Source organism: Carcharodon carcharias, chromosome 1, assembly GCF_017639515.1.
Source record: "Carcharodon carcharias isolate sCarCar2 chromosome 1, sCarCar2.pri, whole genome shotgun sequence".
NCBI classification, from domain to species: domain Eukaryota; kingdom Metazoa; phylum Chordata; class Chondrichthyes; order Lamniformes; family Lamnidae; genus Carcharodon; species Carcharodon carcharias.
In genome coordinates, this window is record NC_054467.1 from 189,501,234 (window position 1) to 189,517,218 (window position 15,985).

General features: G+C 41.7%; 1 protein-coding gene across 2 annotated transcripts in view; it reads right to left on the reverse strand.

Annotated features, from left to right (window-relative positions):
- The window catches only part of akr1a1a (aldo-keto reductase family 1, member A1a (aldehyde reductase)), a 48,916-nt gene that overhangs the window by 10,395 nt on the left and 22,536 nt on the right, over positions 1 to 15,985 (reverse strand). For both annotated transcript variants that reach the window (XM_041190969.1, XM_041190977.1), the window contains exons 5-6: positions 8,311 to 8,510; positions 4,293 to 4,365 (exon numbers count right to left, since the gene is read on the reverse strand). In XM_041190969.1, the coding sequence (XP_041046903.1) occupies positions 4,293 to 4,365; positions 8,311 to 8,510 (273 nt within the window). The remainder of the gene's footprint in view (positions 1 to 4,292; positions 4,366 to 8,310; positions 8,511 to 15,985) is intronic.

Genomic DNA, 15,985 nt, shown 5'->3' on the forward strand with positions numbered 1-15,985 from the left:
ATGAGGCGCTGACACCAGTACTGGGGAAAAGTGAGAGCTGTATTGTTGGGATGGTCTTCACCTAAACTGTGCTGGCACCAGTGTTCTGGCAAGCCATATAACTAAGGTGGTACTGAGGGCTTTAAACTAAATGGTGGGTGAGGGATCAAGTGAGGAAAGATGTGATAAATTAAGAGAGAGAACAAGGCAAGCGAGCAAGGTAAGCCATAAGGGAATTGATAATCTGAGTGCGGCAGGAAGGGGCACAGTGTATAAACTTCAGAGTTCAATAGCAGATTGCAAAAATATTAAAAAGACAGAATTAAAGGCCCTCTTTCTGAATGTACACAGCATTCACAACAAAGTAGATGAATTAACAGTACAAATGGAAGTAAATAGATATGATCTAATTGCCATTACAGAGACATGGCTGCAGGGTGACCAAGACTGGGAACTGAATGTTCAAGGGTATTTAGGAAGGATAGAAAAGAAAAGAAAAAGAGGGTGGGGTAGCACTGATAATAAAGGATGAGATCAGTCAAGTAGTGAGAGTGGGTCTTAAATCAGAAGATCAAGATGTAGAATCAGTTTGGGTAGAGCTAAGAAACAGTAATGGGCATCAAACATTGGTAGGAGTTGTTTGTAGGTCACCAAACAGTAGTGGTAATGTAGAGCAGGGAAATTAGAGGTGCCTGTAACTAGGGTAATACAGTAATCAAGGGGGACTTCAGTCTACATAAAGACTAGGTAAGCCTAATAAACACTAATGCTGTGGAGGACAAATTCCTGGAATGTATAAAAGATGGTTTTCTAGAACAGTTTATTGAGAAACCAACTAGAGAATGGGCTATTTTATATCTAGTATTGCGCACTGAGAGAGGGATAATTAATAATCTTGTTGTAAAAGAGCATCTAGGGAAGAGTGACCATAATATGATAGAATTTTGCATTAAATTTGAAAGTGATGTAGTTCAATTCAAAATTGGGGTTTTAAATCCAAACAAAGGAAACAACGAAGGTATGTGAGAAAAATTGGCTGTGGTAGATTGGGAAGCTACATTAAAAAGTATGACGGTAGACAGGCAATGGCTAGCACTTACAAATATACATTCCCTTGAGGCACAAAAACCCAGCAGGAAAGGTGATCCAACTGTGGCTAACAAGAGAAGTTAAAGATTGTATGAGATCAAAGGAAGAGACATAAAAAGTGGCCAAAAATAGTAATAAGCTTGAGGTTTGGGAGCATTTTAGAATTCAGCAAAGGAGGATGAAGAAACTGATAAAGAAAGAGAAAATAGAATATGTAAGTAAACTGGCAAGAAGCTAAAAATGGCCTGTAAAAACTTCTCTAGGTATGTAAAAGGGTAAAGATTAGCAAAGACAAATTTGGGTCCAGTTCAGGCAGATAAGAGAATTTATAATGGGAAATAAGGAAATAGCAGAGAAACAAAACAAATATTTTGCATCTTCACAGGGGAAGATAAAAAAACCTCCCAGGAATACTAGAGAATCAAAGGACTAGTGAGAATGAGGAACTGAAAGAAATGAGCATTAGTGAAAAAAGTAGTATTGGAGAAATTAATGGGACTGAAAGTTAATAAATCTCCTGGATCTGATGATCTACATCCCAGAGTGTTGGTAGAGGTTGTTGAGAGAATGGATGCATTAGTAGTCATCTTCCAAAATTCTATAGATTCTAGAAAGTTTCCTGCAGATTGGAAGGTAGCAAATGTAACCCCACTGTTTAAGATAGGAGGGAAAGAGAAAATGGGGAATTACAGACTTATTAGCCTGATATCGGTTGTAGGGAAAATGATAGAAGCTATTATAAAGGATGTGATAACTGACACCTAGAAAATAATGGTGAGATTGGGCAGAATCAACATGGATTTATGAAAGGGAAATCATGTTTGACAAACAGGTTAGAGTTTTTTGAGGATCTAACTAGCAGAATAGATAAAGGAGAACAAGTCAATGTGGTGTATTTAGATTTTCAGAAGGCTTTCAGTGAGGTCCCACACATGAGGTTAGTAGGCAAAATTAGAGCACATGGGATTGAGAGTAATATACTGGCATGGATTGGAAATTGGTTAATGGACAGAAAACAGAGTAGGGATAAACAGGTCATTCTCAGGTTGGCAGGCTATGACTGGGCTGGGGCCACAGCTGTTCAAAATCTATAAAGTGATTTGGATGTGGCAACCAAATGTAATAATTCCAAGTTTGCTGATAATTAGGTGGGAATGTGAGATGTGAGGAGGATGCAAGGAGGCTTCAAGGAGATATAGACACGCAAAGTGAGTCGGTAAGAACATGGCAGATGGAATATAATGTCGAAAAGTGTGAAGTTATCCACCTTGGTAGGAAAAATGGGAATGCAGAGTATTTCTTAAATGGTGAGAGGTTGGGAAGTGTTGATGTCCAAAAGCCTGGGTATCCTTGTTCATCAGTCACTGAAAGCTAACATGCAGGTACAGAAAGCAATTAGGAAGGAAAATGGCAGTTTGGCCCTTATTGCAAGAAGATTTGAGTACAGGAGAGAAAATAAGTCTTGCTCAATTATATAGAGCCTTGGTGAGACCACACCTGGAGTATTGTGTACAGTTTTGGTCTCCTTATCCAAGGAAGGATGTTTATGCCATAGAGAGAGTGCAACGAAGTTTCACCAGACTGATCCCTGGGATTGTGGGATTATCCTCTGAGAGATTGAGGAGACTGTGCCTATATTTCTCGAGTTTAGAAAAATGAGAGGTGATCTCATTGAAGCATACAAAATACTTACAGGGCTTGACAGAGTAAATGCAGGAAGGATGTTTTCCCTGGCTGGGGTTGTCTAGACAGACTCAGAATAACAAGTAGGCCATTTAGGACTGAGATGAGGAATTTCTTCACTCAGAGGGTGATGAATCTTTGGGATTGTCTACCTGAGATCGCTGTGGAAGCTTAGTATTTGAGAATATTCATGAGGGAGATTGATAGATTTCTAGATATCAAAGATATCAAGGGGTATGGGGATAGCGCGGGAAAATGGCTTTGAGGTAGAAGATCAGCCATCATCTAGTTAAACGGTGCAGCAGGCTCGAGGAGCTGAATGGCCTACCCCTGCTCCTATTTCCAATGTGCCTATGTCCTTATGTTATCCTCCTTACAGCCCCCAACGTTTCTCTTCTGCTGTCCAGTCTAATGGGACTGCTCTTGGTTGAACTTTTACCTATTTGACTGTAATCTGAGGATGTACACTAATAGCTTCTTTCCCACCCACACTATTATCTCTGGAGTCTCTCAAAGATCTGTACTTGGCCCCTTTCCTTCCTTCATCTATAAGCTGCTCCTTGGGAACATCATATACATTCTCTCAACCCTTCCACTGTCTTGGTGTTGTGAGACCATTTTTCTGACATTCAGTCTAGTATAAGTTGTGAGTTCCTCTATCTTCCTTGAGCAGTCAGAAGCTATCATCTTCGCCCCTGTCACAAATTCTGTACCATTGTCATCAATTCCACTCCCTTCCCCAGCTACTGTCTCAGGATGATAAACTTCAGTTCATCCAAAATTCCGCTGCCCGTATATCGAAGTTCTTATCCATTTCTTATCAATCACTCTTCTCCGTGTTGACCTACTCTGGCTGCTAGCCTAACCCCCAAAAGCCTCAAAATTTAAAATTTTCATCCGCATTCCTTCATGGCCTCTCCCTCTCCATCTCTTTAACTTCCTCTAGCCCTACAATTTTCTTCTCCAGAACCCTCAATTCCTGTGCCCTTTTCTGCATTCTCCTTTCCTTCAGCACATCATTGGCTGCTGTGCCTTCAGCTGCCTAGGCATCCAAGGTCTTGGATTTCTTTCCTAAACCATTCTACATCTCCATCTCCTTAAAACCCACATCTATGGTTACCAAACTCCCTGTTTATCTTGGCATCCAGGTTTTGATTATGCTTCAGGAAGTTATTCTACGTTAAGGGGCTATATAAATGCAAGTCATTCATGGGATGTGGGCATCACTGGCTGGGCCAGCATTTATTGCCCATCCCTAGTTGCCCTTGTTCAGAGGGGCAGTTAAGGGTTAATCACATTACTGTGGGTTGGAGTCACATGTAGACCAAGTAGCAGATTTCTTTCCCAAAAGGGCATTACCAGATGGGTTTTTACAACAATTGACAATGGTCATCATTAGACTTTTATTTCCAGATTTTTATTGAACTCAAATTCTACCATCTGCCTTGGCAAGATTTGAACAAGAGCATTACACTGGTTCCCTAGATTATTAGTCTAGCGACAATGCCACTATGCCACCGCCTCCCCCTATTATGTGTTACCTCAATATTTTCCTTAATCCTGGAGGGTGTAGCGCTCTTTGGTATGCACGCTATTTCTCTTTGCACTTGCCACCTAGAGATGAAAGAAATAAGATTAGATTTTTAATGTAATCATTTATGTGTGGCAGTGAATTTTAAATTATTAATCTGAACATCTCTATTGTCCATCAGTGTATTTAAGAAATATGAAGTTAAACTTAGTTAGTTCCCATTGGAACCAAGGTTTGAACCAGCTTAGGAAAATTAACTCAATTGTCTTTTCAAGCTGTGAAAGGTTATAAGTCAACAGTTTAGTGAGTGGTGATCACTGATGTGTTAGTGCTCTAGGGGTGATTGAGTGTTATTAAACATATATAAAGAAAGTGGCATCAACCTATGAAGAGATGAGTGCACTCCTAAGGTTAACATTGAAGGACACTGAATGTACATTGATGCTTAGTTCTAAAATGGTTGGGATTTAATTTGACTTTTCGGTGACCGAGTGGTTGAGCATGCCAACAGTTTCCTGTACTCATTGTGAAGTGCTGTCAGCATTTTGAGGCTTTGGCCTTGTACTTTGGGGTGGCAAATAGGTATTCTAGGGCAGCTCACTGGATCCGGCCTGGATAATATCAGGCTGCCCCAACTGACAGCTAGGTAAGTGCATTTTGCTTGGGGGGACCTGTAGAGGGGACACTTTCTGAGCAGTAATACTGAAAAACGGCAAACTAAATCCTAGAATCCTGATTTGCATATTAAAATGGGCCCTATAGGCAGATGCTTAGAATGCCCAAGGGTAGGCAGCTTAAAAATGATGCCAGCCAAATTGTCTGTGTTCACAGGCTGTTTAGGAAACCAAATTTATATTAAGACCCCATTGACAACAAATCAAGTAAAAATTGGGCCATTCTATGCTACATAATGACTTCATACCAGTGTCCCTTCAGATTTTTTTCTCTTTATGATATAATACAATGTAGAATTTATCTGTTTTAAAAATGAATGATGCTCTGCAGGTACTTATTACTTACCCAAATGAATGACTTGGGGAAACAGCATAATTCAAACAATGTGGTTATGCTGTTACATGATAACTAAAAGTATTTGAAATTATGTCATTCTCAATTACTTTTGCTTCAACTACAGATGTTTCCAAAAAAGAGTCAAAACAAAACACATTGGCAAAATATTCGAGGAGAAATGTGGAAATAATGCATGAAAATACATATTTTGAAAGGATGAGGATAAATATCCTCTTGTCGTCTTATGCTTTTTAATTTATTCATATGTTCCCAGAAGACACAACTAGGTTTGTATACTGCAGTATTGAACCATGAAGATGAATGGAATAGTGATGGGAGGGAGATATTTAGCTTATGTCTATATCTATTTTGGTCACCTCCAATCATGCTTCCAAAACAGATATCTATCCAGCTACTTTTTGATGGACTTAATTGACATAAGGTCAATTGGTTCATCTGAAACCTGTTCTAGATATCCACTTCTCTGAAGGAAAGGATGTTCTTCTGATTTCTATTCTAGTCAAGAACTAATGTTAATCTTAAACCTGCATTAGTCTAAAGCAAATAAGTTATTGACACATAATTTCAATGGAGTATCTACTGACACCAGGGAAATTACTGAATCGTATCACCTCTGACTGGGAATAATGGTGTCGCTAAGTGTAGCCCTTATTATTGCTTTTTGGGTGTAGACTGATACAACATAATGGTAATAGATGTTTTAATGAATAATGGAATCAGTGGCTTTTTTTATTCATTTTTGGGACTGGGGGGCATTGCTGGCTAGGCCAGCATTTATTGCCTATCCTTAATTGCCCTTGAGAACGGAGTGGTTTGCTAGGCCATTTAAAAGTCAAACACAGTACTGTGAGTCTGGAGTCACTTGTAGGCCAGATCAGGTAAGGATGGCCAATTTCTTTCCCTAAAGTGAACCAGATGGGTTTTAAATGACAATCAACAATGGTTTCATGGTCATCATTAGACTTTTAATTCTGGATTTTTTATTGAATTCACCATCTGTTGTGGTGGGATTGGTACCTGGGTCTCCAGAGCGTTACCCTGAGTCTCTGGATTACTAGTCCAGTGACTATACTAGTACACCACCACCTCCCCTTTTGTTTGTCATAGTTTTAAAAAATGTACAAAAGTCCCTGCGATGGCAGAGGTGGAGTTGACTTCACTTTTGTTTATAAATCAGCAACTCCACCAGGTTGATGTGAAAAGTCAACTGTTGAACAAGCTCCTCAACTAACTAGGTGCATACCGGCATTCAATTACTTACTTTAGGATATGCTTGACTATGCAGTCTTCATGATTGATCAGTCTTGAGAAACATACTTCCCAGATGTTGAAGTCAGCGTTATTTTGACATTAACTCTTTTTCAGTAAATGGCTAACACTGGCATTATAGTAACAGTAATTAGAAAATCAGGACTTGACTCATGGGCTTGAAAGGTCTTTTCTCATGCAATTTTATATTTGTTACTAAGTAAACAATGGAAGCATAAAGTCCAAGGTGCCTGAGAAATGCCCAGACCTGAAGACTGTAAGAAATTTCTGAACCAGAGCTTAAATTTGAAGCATGGTGATCTTTAAGAGATCCTGTTTGGCACATGTTTCTTGGGGCTAATTACTTATTAATTCCTGAGCTGGACTTGATGAAAATTCACCAAAACCCCTGGACACTGGAAGTATGGCTCCATTTTGTAAACGGAACTGACTTAGGGTTGCCAACCCTCCAGGATTGGCCTGGAACTTCCAGGAATTGAAGATAAATCTCCAGGACACTGCTGTGTGCAATCCAGGAGAAAAATGTTCTTTGAACATTTCTCTACCAAATATAAAAATATTGAAAATGGAGGGAAAAAGTGCTGTTCAACTGACAGTCAAGCATCATTCAATTGGGTAATGAGTCTTTTTGCTTTCCAAATGGTGTAGGAAGGCAGTATGTCACAAGAATGGATGTGTTGGCCGACTAATGACTGGGGCATGGGGGCAAGTTATGTGATGAAACCTCCAGGAATACATTTAATCACAGTTGGAACCCTAGGCTGACTGGAAAATAATAATTCAGTCTATTGTGTCCTACTTAAGACTTTCTGTGAAAAGAGCCAAATCATTTTAGATATAGAAATTAAAATAATTTCTGGGTACTCTGCATCACGGACAATGCCTCAATAAACACAACCCATGGCCAAAGCAAGAAAGTGATTCCCAAAGTCCGCATATGCTCAGGTTTGGAAGGAAAAATTCTTCTTAATTATTTCATTCCTTTTTGGAGGCAGGGTGAGACGGGTGACAATTTTCCCACACCAAGTATCATTCCGTCAATGTGGCCAAAGTCAGTTTAAAATCTGCTACTATCAGGTGGTGTGTGGGAACATGGCAAGATTTGGCTTCTGATTGATCTAGCTTCTTTTTCAAACAATTTGACTTGGATGTTGTCATAACTGGGAAATGTGGACACAAACATTCCTGATAGGTTGATATTATAGAAGTCTAGAATCTTACAGCACAGAAGAAGGTCACTTGGCCCTTTATGCCCGTGAAGAGCTATCCAATTAGTCCTGTTCCTCTGTAGCTTCCACATTGCCCTGCAAACATTACCTTTTCAAGTGTGTATGTATAATATATGCATATATTCAATTCTCTTTTAAAAGTTCCTATTAAATCTACTTCACTGTTTTACCAGGTCATAACAAATAGTCACATAAAGAAATTATCAGCTCAACAACTTAACCTAAGAAAATGAAGTGAATGTAAGTAGAAAATTCAGTCAATATCCACCAGGAGAAAGTCAAACTAGAGATGAAGGGAGATTATGTTATTTTATCAATGCTCATCTTTGGAATATGGGATTATTTAACAGCAGTGTGAATTACCGACAGGGTAATTATAGAAATATTGAGCTTAGTAAAAGTATAATCTCGTGCATATGTAAAGAAAATATGAAGTAGGAAATAAATGTAATTTTTTCAATGAAATTTAATATTTTATATATCAAACTGGAACTTCACCTTATAATAACTTGAGCTGGGGATTTTCCATATTTTTCTGCAATTTTCAGTATTCTTGGATCTTCCAACAGCTTTGGGTCATCAGGTTTGGCCCAGGGACGATCAGGTGACCCAAGGGGGCTGTATGCTGTAACAATAATTTTTCGTTTTGTGCAATGATCCACGAGCTGCTTTTGGATCAAGTATGGGTGACATTCTATCTGCAATAGAAAACAGAAAAATATTCAATTCATGATAAGGAAAGGCATAGCATCTCATTTTCATTTTACAATGTCTACATTTACATTTTACTAGTCCTGATTTATTCTGAAGTTGCAAACTCACTTTTCTTGAGCAATGTAGGTTATGGACTGACTTGTGAACATTGAACATGTTTATATACAAGAACAGGGGAGTGGTGAGACGTTTCCAAGTCAGGATGATATATGACTTGGAGGAGAAATTGGTGTTTCTATGCACCTGCTGCCCTTGTCATTCTAGGTGGTAGAGGTTGCGAGTTTCAGAAGAAGCTTTGGTCAGTTGCTGCAGCATATCTTTTAGGTGGTAAGCACTGCAGCAATGGTGTGCCAGTGATGGAGGGAGTCCAGGATGGTTTTGAGCTACTTAAATATTGTTGGAGCTGTATTCATCCAGAAAAATGGAGAATATTCCATCACACTCCTGGCTTGTGCCTTGTAGATAGATGATGGAAAAGCTTTGGGGAGTCAGGAGGTGATACATTTATCAAAAAATACCCAGCCTCTGACCTGCTATTGTAACCACAGTATTTATGTGGCTGGTCCAGTTAAGTTCCTAGTCAATGGTGACCCCCAGGATGTTGAAGGTGAGGTTTGGTTATCGTAATGCTGTTGAATATCAAGGGGAGATGGTTAAATTCTATCTTGTTGGAGATGATCATTGCCTGACACTTGTTTAGCCTGAATGTTATTTGCCACTTAACAGTCCAAGTCTAAATGTTTAAGTCTTACTGCAAGCATGATCTCTTTGTTATCTGAGGAGTTACAATTGGGGCCAAATTAACTGTGCAAACATCAGTGAACATCTCTCTTTCTGATCTTATAATGGGGAAAGCCATTAGTGAAGCAGCTGAAGATGGTTGGGTTCAGGACACAGTTCTGAGGAACACTTACAAAGAACAAAGAACAAAGAAAAGTACAGCACAGAAACAGGCCCTTCAGCCCTCCAAGCCTGTGCCCATCATAATGCCCATCAACTAAAACATTTTGCACATCCAGGGTCCGTATCCCTCTATTCCCATCCTATTCATGTATTTGTCAAGCTGCCTCTTAAACACCACTATCGTACCTGCTTCCACCACCTCCTCTGGCAGCGAATTCCAGACACTCACTACCCTCTGCGTATAAAACTTGCCCCGCAAATTTCCTCTATAGTTTTCTCCTCTCACCTTAAATCTATGTCCCCTAGTAATTGATTCTTCCACCCTGGGAAAAAGCTTCTGACTACCTACTCTGTCCATGCCACTCATAATTTTGTAAACTTTTATCAAGTTGCCCCTCAATCTCCGTCGCTCTAGTGAGAACAATCTGAGTTTCTCCTACCTCTCCTCATAGCTAATAACCTCCAGACCAGGCAGCATCCTGGTAAACCTCCTCTGCACCCTCTCTAACGCCTCCATATCCTTCTGATAATGTGGTGACCAGAATTGCACGCAATATTCCAAGTGTGGCCTAACCAAGCATGACTTCCCAGCTTTTATACTCAATACCCCTGCCAATGAAGGCAAGCATGTCATATGCCTTCCTGACTATCTTATCCACCTGCGTTGCCACTTTCCGTGACCTGTGGACCTGTACACCCGGATCCCTCTGCCCATCAATGCACTTAAGGGTTCTGGCATTTACTGTATAATTCCTACATATATTAGACCTTCCAAAATGCATTACCTCGCATTTGTCCGGATTAAACTCCATCTGCCATTTCTCTGCACAAGTCTCCAACTGATCTATATCCCGTTGTATCCTTTGACAATCCTCTTCATTATCTGCAACTCCTCTAACCTTAGTGTCATCTGCAAACTTACTAATTAGCCCAGTTACATTTTCCTCCAAATCATTTATGTATACTACAAACAGCAAAGGTCCCAGCACTGATCCCTGTGGAACTCTACTAGTCACAGCTCTCCATTCAGAAAAGCACCCTTCCACTGCTACCCTCTGTCTTCTATGACCTAGCCAATTCTGTATCCTTCTTGCCAGCTCACCTCTGATCCCGTGCGACTTTACCTTCTGTACCAGTCTGCCATGAGGAACCTTGTTAAAGGCCTTACTGATATCCATGTATATAACATCCACTGCCCTTCCATTGTCGATTATCTTTGTCACTTCCTCGAAAAACTCGATCAAGTTAGTGAGGCACTACCTCCCCTTCACAAAACCATGCTGTCTCTCACTAATACACCCATTTTCTTCCAAATGGTAGAAAATCCTGTCACGAAGAATCTTCTCGATTAATTTCCCTACCACTGACGTAAGGCTCACCAGCCTGTAATTTCCTGGATTATCCCTGCTACCCTTCTTAAACAATGGAACAACATTGGCCATTCTCCAGTCCTCTGGGACCTCACCCGTAGCCAGTGAGGATACAAAGATTTCTGTCAAGGCTCCAGTAATCTCCTCCCTTGCCTCCCTCAGTACTGTGGGGTAGATCCCATCTGGCCCTGGGGACTTATCCACCTTAATATTCTTCAAGACGCCTAACACCTCCTCTTTTTTGATCTCAACATGATCCAGGCTATTTACACACTCTTCCCTAGACAAATTGACCGCTAAGTCCTTCTCTTTGATGAATACTGATGATAAGTATTCATTTAGTATCTCTCCCATTTTTTTCTGGCTCCACACATAGATTCCCACCTCTGTCCCTGAGTGGGCCCACTCTTTCCCTGGCTCCTCTCTTGCTTTTTACATATGTATAAAAGGCCTTGGGACTTTCCTTAATCCTGGTTGCCAGTGACTTTTCATGATCCCTTTTAGCCCTCCTGACTCCTCGCTTAAGTTTCTTCCTACTTTCTTTATATTCTCCACACGCTTCATCTGTTCCCAGCCCTGTAGCCCTTACGAACGTTTTCCTTTTATTTTTGACTAATCTCACAATATCCTTTGTTATCCAAGGTTCCTGAAACTTGCCATGCTTATCCTTCATCCTAGTAGGACCATGCCGGTCCTGAATTCTTATCAACTGACGTTTGAAAGCCCCCCACATCAGTTGTTGATTTGCCCTCAAACATTCGCCTCCAGTCTAGATTCCTCAGTTCCTGCCTAATATTGTTATAATTAGCCTTCCCCCAACTAAGCACCTTAACCCGAGGACTCCTGTTATCCTTATCCACCAGTACCTTGAAACTTACTGAATTATGGTCACTTTTCCCGAAATGCTCCCTTACTGAAACTGCGACCATCTGGCCGGGTTCATTCCCTAATACCAGGTCCAGTATTGCCCCTTCCCTAGTTGAACTATCTACATATTGTCTCAGGAAGCCCTCATGGATGCACCTTACAAATTCTGCACCATCCAAACCCCTAGCACTAAGTGATTCCCAGTCAATATAGGGAAAGTTAAAATCACCTTCCACAACAACCCTACCGCTTTTACATCTTTCCAAAATATGCCTATATAACTGTTCCTCAATCTCCTGCCAGTAATTGGGAGGCCTATAGTAAACCAACATTGTGACTGCACCCTTTCTATTCCGGAGCTCTACCCATATTGCCTCGCTGTATGAGCCCACCGAGGTGTCCTTCTGTCGTACAGCTGTGATATTCCCCTTAACCAGCAGTGCAACTCCCTCACTTCTTCTACATCCCTCTCTATTACGCCTGAAACATCTAAATCCTGGAACGTTTATCTGCCAATCCTGTCCATCCTTCAATCAAGTCTCTGTAATAGCAATAACATCATAGTTCCAAGTACTAATCCAAGCTCTAAGCTCATCTGCCTTGCCTGTTATACTTCTCGCATTGAAACAAATGCATTTCAGACCCCTAGTCCCACTGTGTTCAGTAATTTCTCCCTGCCTGCCCTTCCTCTTAGTCCTAATGGCCATATTCACTGGTTCCCAGTCACTTGTTTCACCTGCTGACCTATTGCTCTGGTTACCACCCCCCTGCCATACTAGTTTAAACCCTTCCGAGTGACACTAGCAAACCTCGCAGCCTGGATATTGGTGCCCCTCCAGTTTAGATGCAACCCGTCCTTCTTGTACAGGTCCCACCTGCCCCAGAAGAGATCCCAATGATCCAGATATCGGAAACCCTCCCTCCTACACCATCTGTTCAGCCACGTGTTTAGCTGCACTATCTTCCTATTTCTAGCTTCACTGGCATGTGGCACAAGGAGTAATCCTGAGATTACAACCCTAGAGGTCCTGTTTTATAACTTTCTACCTAACTCCCTGAACTCCCGCTGCAGGACCTCGTCACTCTTCCTGCCTATGTCGTTAGTACCAACATGTACCACGACCTCTGGCTGTTCTCCCTCCCCTTTCAGAATGTCCCGTATCCGATCAGAGACATCCTGGACCCTGGCACCAGGAGGCAACATACCATCCTGGTGTCTCTTTCACGACCACAGAAGCGCCTATCTGAGCCCCTGACTATAGAGCCCCCTATGACAATTGCTGTTCTGTGCTTTGGCCCCACCCCTGCTGAACAACAGAGACAGCTGTGGTGCCACTGATCTGGCTACTGCTGTTGTTTTCCCTGATAGGCCATCCCCCCCCAACAGTATCCAAAATGGTATACCTTTTAGAGAGGGGGACAGCCACAGGGGATTTCTGCACTGACTGCCTGCCCCTTCTAGCGGTTACCAATCTATTTGTCTGTACCTTGGGTGTGACCACGTCTCCAAAACTCCTGTCAATGATGCTTTCCGCCACCTGAATGCTCCTAAGTGCATCCAACTGCTGCTTCAACCGATCCATGCGGTCTGTGGGGAGCTGCATTTGGGTACACTTCCTGCAGATGTAGCTGTCTGGGACACTTGAAGCATCACAGATTTCCCACATCCCACGGGTGAAGCACTTCACCCCAGCAACTGTCATTTCTAGAATTATTTAATAAATTAATTTAAATCTAATAACTGCTTATTGACTCCTTATTAACTATATGTTCCCTAGGGCTAGATTTCTACTATAAATGCTAAATTCTAAGAACAGTAATCAATGAAGCACTGGGGCTGAGGTGATTGGCCTCCAACAACACAACCCCAGAGTTTTCCCCCATTGACTTTAATTTTCAGTGATGCCACACTTGTCAAATGCTGCCTTGATGTCAAGGGCAGCCTTTCTTAACTCACCTTTGGAATTCAGTTCTTTTACCCATCTTTGGACCACAGCAGTAATAAGGTCTGAAATGGTGGTCTGGGTCTGATGGAACCCAAACTGAGTATCGGTGAGGGATTATTGATGCCACCAGATAGCACTGTTGACAACACCTTCCATCATTTGGCTGATGGTTGAGAGTAGGCTAATGGAGTGGTAAATGTTATTATGGGGCAAAGAGAAAGTCAATGATCCATCTCGGCCTCCTCCAGACAATCCGACAACAACAGAAACCAATACAATTCATTGCACATGATGTCAAGAAATAGCTGAAGGCACTGGACACAGCAAAAGGTATGTGACCTTACAATAGATTGGATTTGTCCAGCTTTTTGTGGACAAGACATACCTGGGCATTTTCCCACATTGTCAGCTAGATGCCAGTGTTCTAGTGGTACTGGAACAGCTTGACTAGGGGCCCAGGGGGTAGTTCCGGAGCACAAATCTTCAATACTATGGCCAGAATATTGTAAGGTCACATACCTTTTGCTGTGTCCAGTGCCTTCAGCCATTTGTTGACATCATGTGCAATGAATTGTATTGGTTTCTGTTGTGGTGGGATTTTCTGGAGGAGGCCGAGATGGATCATTGACTTTCTCTTTGCCTCATAATAACATTTTTTACCAAATATTTATCCATCTTTCCTTTATACTTCCACAGCGTTTTTTACTCAAGTTAGAGCTCATTGTAATGATTGCTATGTGCGGTCAATGCTAACCAAACTCTTCATTAGCTGCACACAGTAACAGGGGGCCCAATATCATTAAGATAAAAGCAAAATACTGTGGATGCTGGAAATCTGAAACAAAAACAGAAAATTCTGGAAAAACTCAGCAGGTCTAACAGCGTCTGTGGAGAGAAAAACAGAGTTAATGTTTTAAGTCCATATGATTCTTCTTCAGAGCTGAGAGTCATATGGACTCAAAACGTTAGAACTGCTGAATTTTTCCAGCATTTTCTAGTTTTGGCCCAATATCATTACTTGCTAGCATTACTTAAAGCTACCTGCACCTCTTAAAGGGAAGATGCATTGTGTCTGCTGGAGGTCATTTGGGAATAGCGCTGTGCAACAAACAACAATGGTTGACCATGGGAAAGAGGGTGCACCAATGTTTTCCAGCGCTACAATGGGTGTCTTGTGGAGTTGATGAAATGGAGAATTATCCTGTGTCCCCAGGGGTGGAAGGGGCAGGAGACCTGCCAGACACATGGTGAGAAGAAAGTGGGAGCAGATATCCTCAGAGTCACATGCCAGGAGCTTAGTCGCAAGAATCTGGGTGCAGAGCTGCAAGAAGTTCTATGACCTCACACAAATTGTCAATGACAGTAAATGCATCTTCAAGTTACATAGCCTACCAACTACACAACTGACTTCGGCCACTACACAAGTTAACACACCCCAATCACTTACCTACCAACAAACTCTAACAATCAGAAATCTTAAATCACATTCATGTGCTTCTCCTCGACCTTATAGACTTAGCACAGCTGCAAGCTTCAACCCATATCTCAGGCTTGCACACACCAAAACTATTCAACTATGATAACCACAGTACACAAAAGACATTGCACTACTCTCACAGACATGCTTTCCTCTATTTCAGGAGAAGATGTTGCATTATCAGAGGCAGCAAGAACTAACGCAAGGGGAAAGGCACACCTACATGTCCTAACCCCATCGGGAAGATGGTGCTGACCATTCTGAGGTGCTCAATCGTTGTGACCATGGCAATGGACGGGACTGAATCTATTGAGGATGAGTGTCTTCATTCCTAATATTCCTTCTCAAATCCCACAATGCCTTCTGATTTTCAAGCTGCAGATACTGTAAGCACATGCCTCTTACTTTCCACCACTACCCTCACCACAACTTTAACATTGTGCCTTTTCCCTTTCAGATACCCAGACACTGCAAACAGGTCAGGCAGTGGAGGAACACCAAGAAGACAGTAATGATGAAGACACAGTGTCTCTTGAATCACATTGTGCAGCCATCAGCTCGGATACTGACCGGAGGTGCATCTTCATGGTTAGCAGATAGCATACAAGAGGGATCTGCATGAGACTAGACATAGAGTACAGTTGGGCTGTAGCCAGGACAGGGGGCAAGGATAGGACTGGTGGCAACTCGTCAGAGGGTGAAGTTGCAGACAGATTTGAATGCAGAGAGCACATGAGATCATTGATGGGCCAGGCTACAGAAGAGGACTGATGGGTATACACAATGAAATGATTGGTGCAGTCAGACCATATGACGCAGAAGCAGAAGTAGGCCATTCGGCCCATCGATTCTGCTCAGCCATTCAATGAGAACATGGTTGATCTGATAATCCTCAA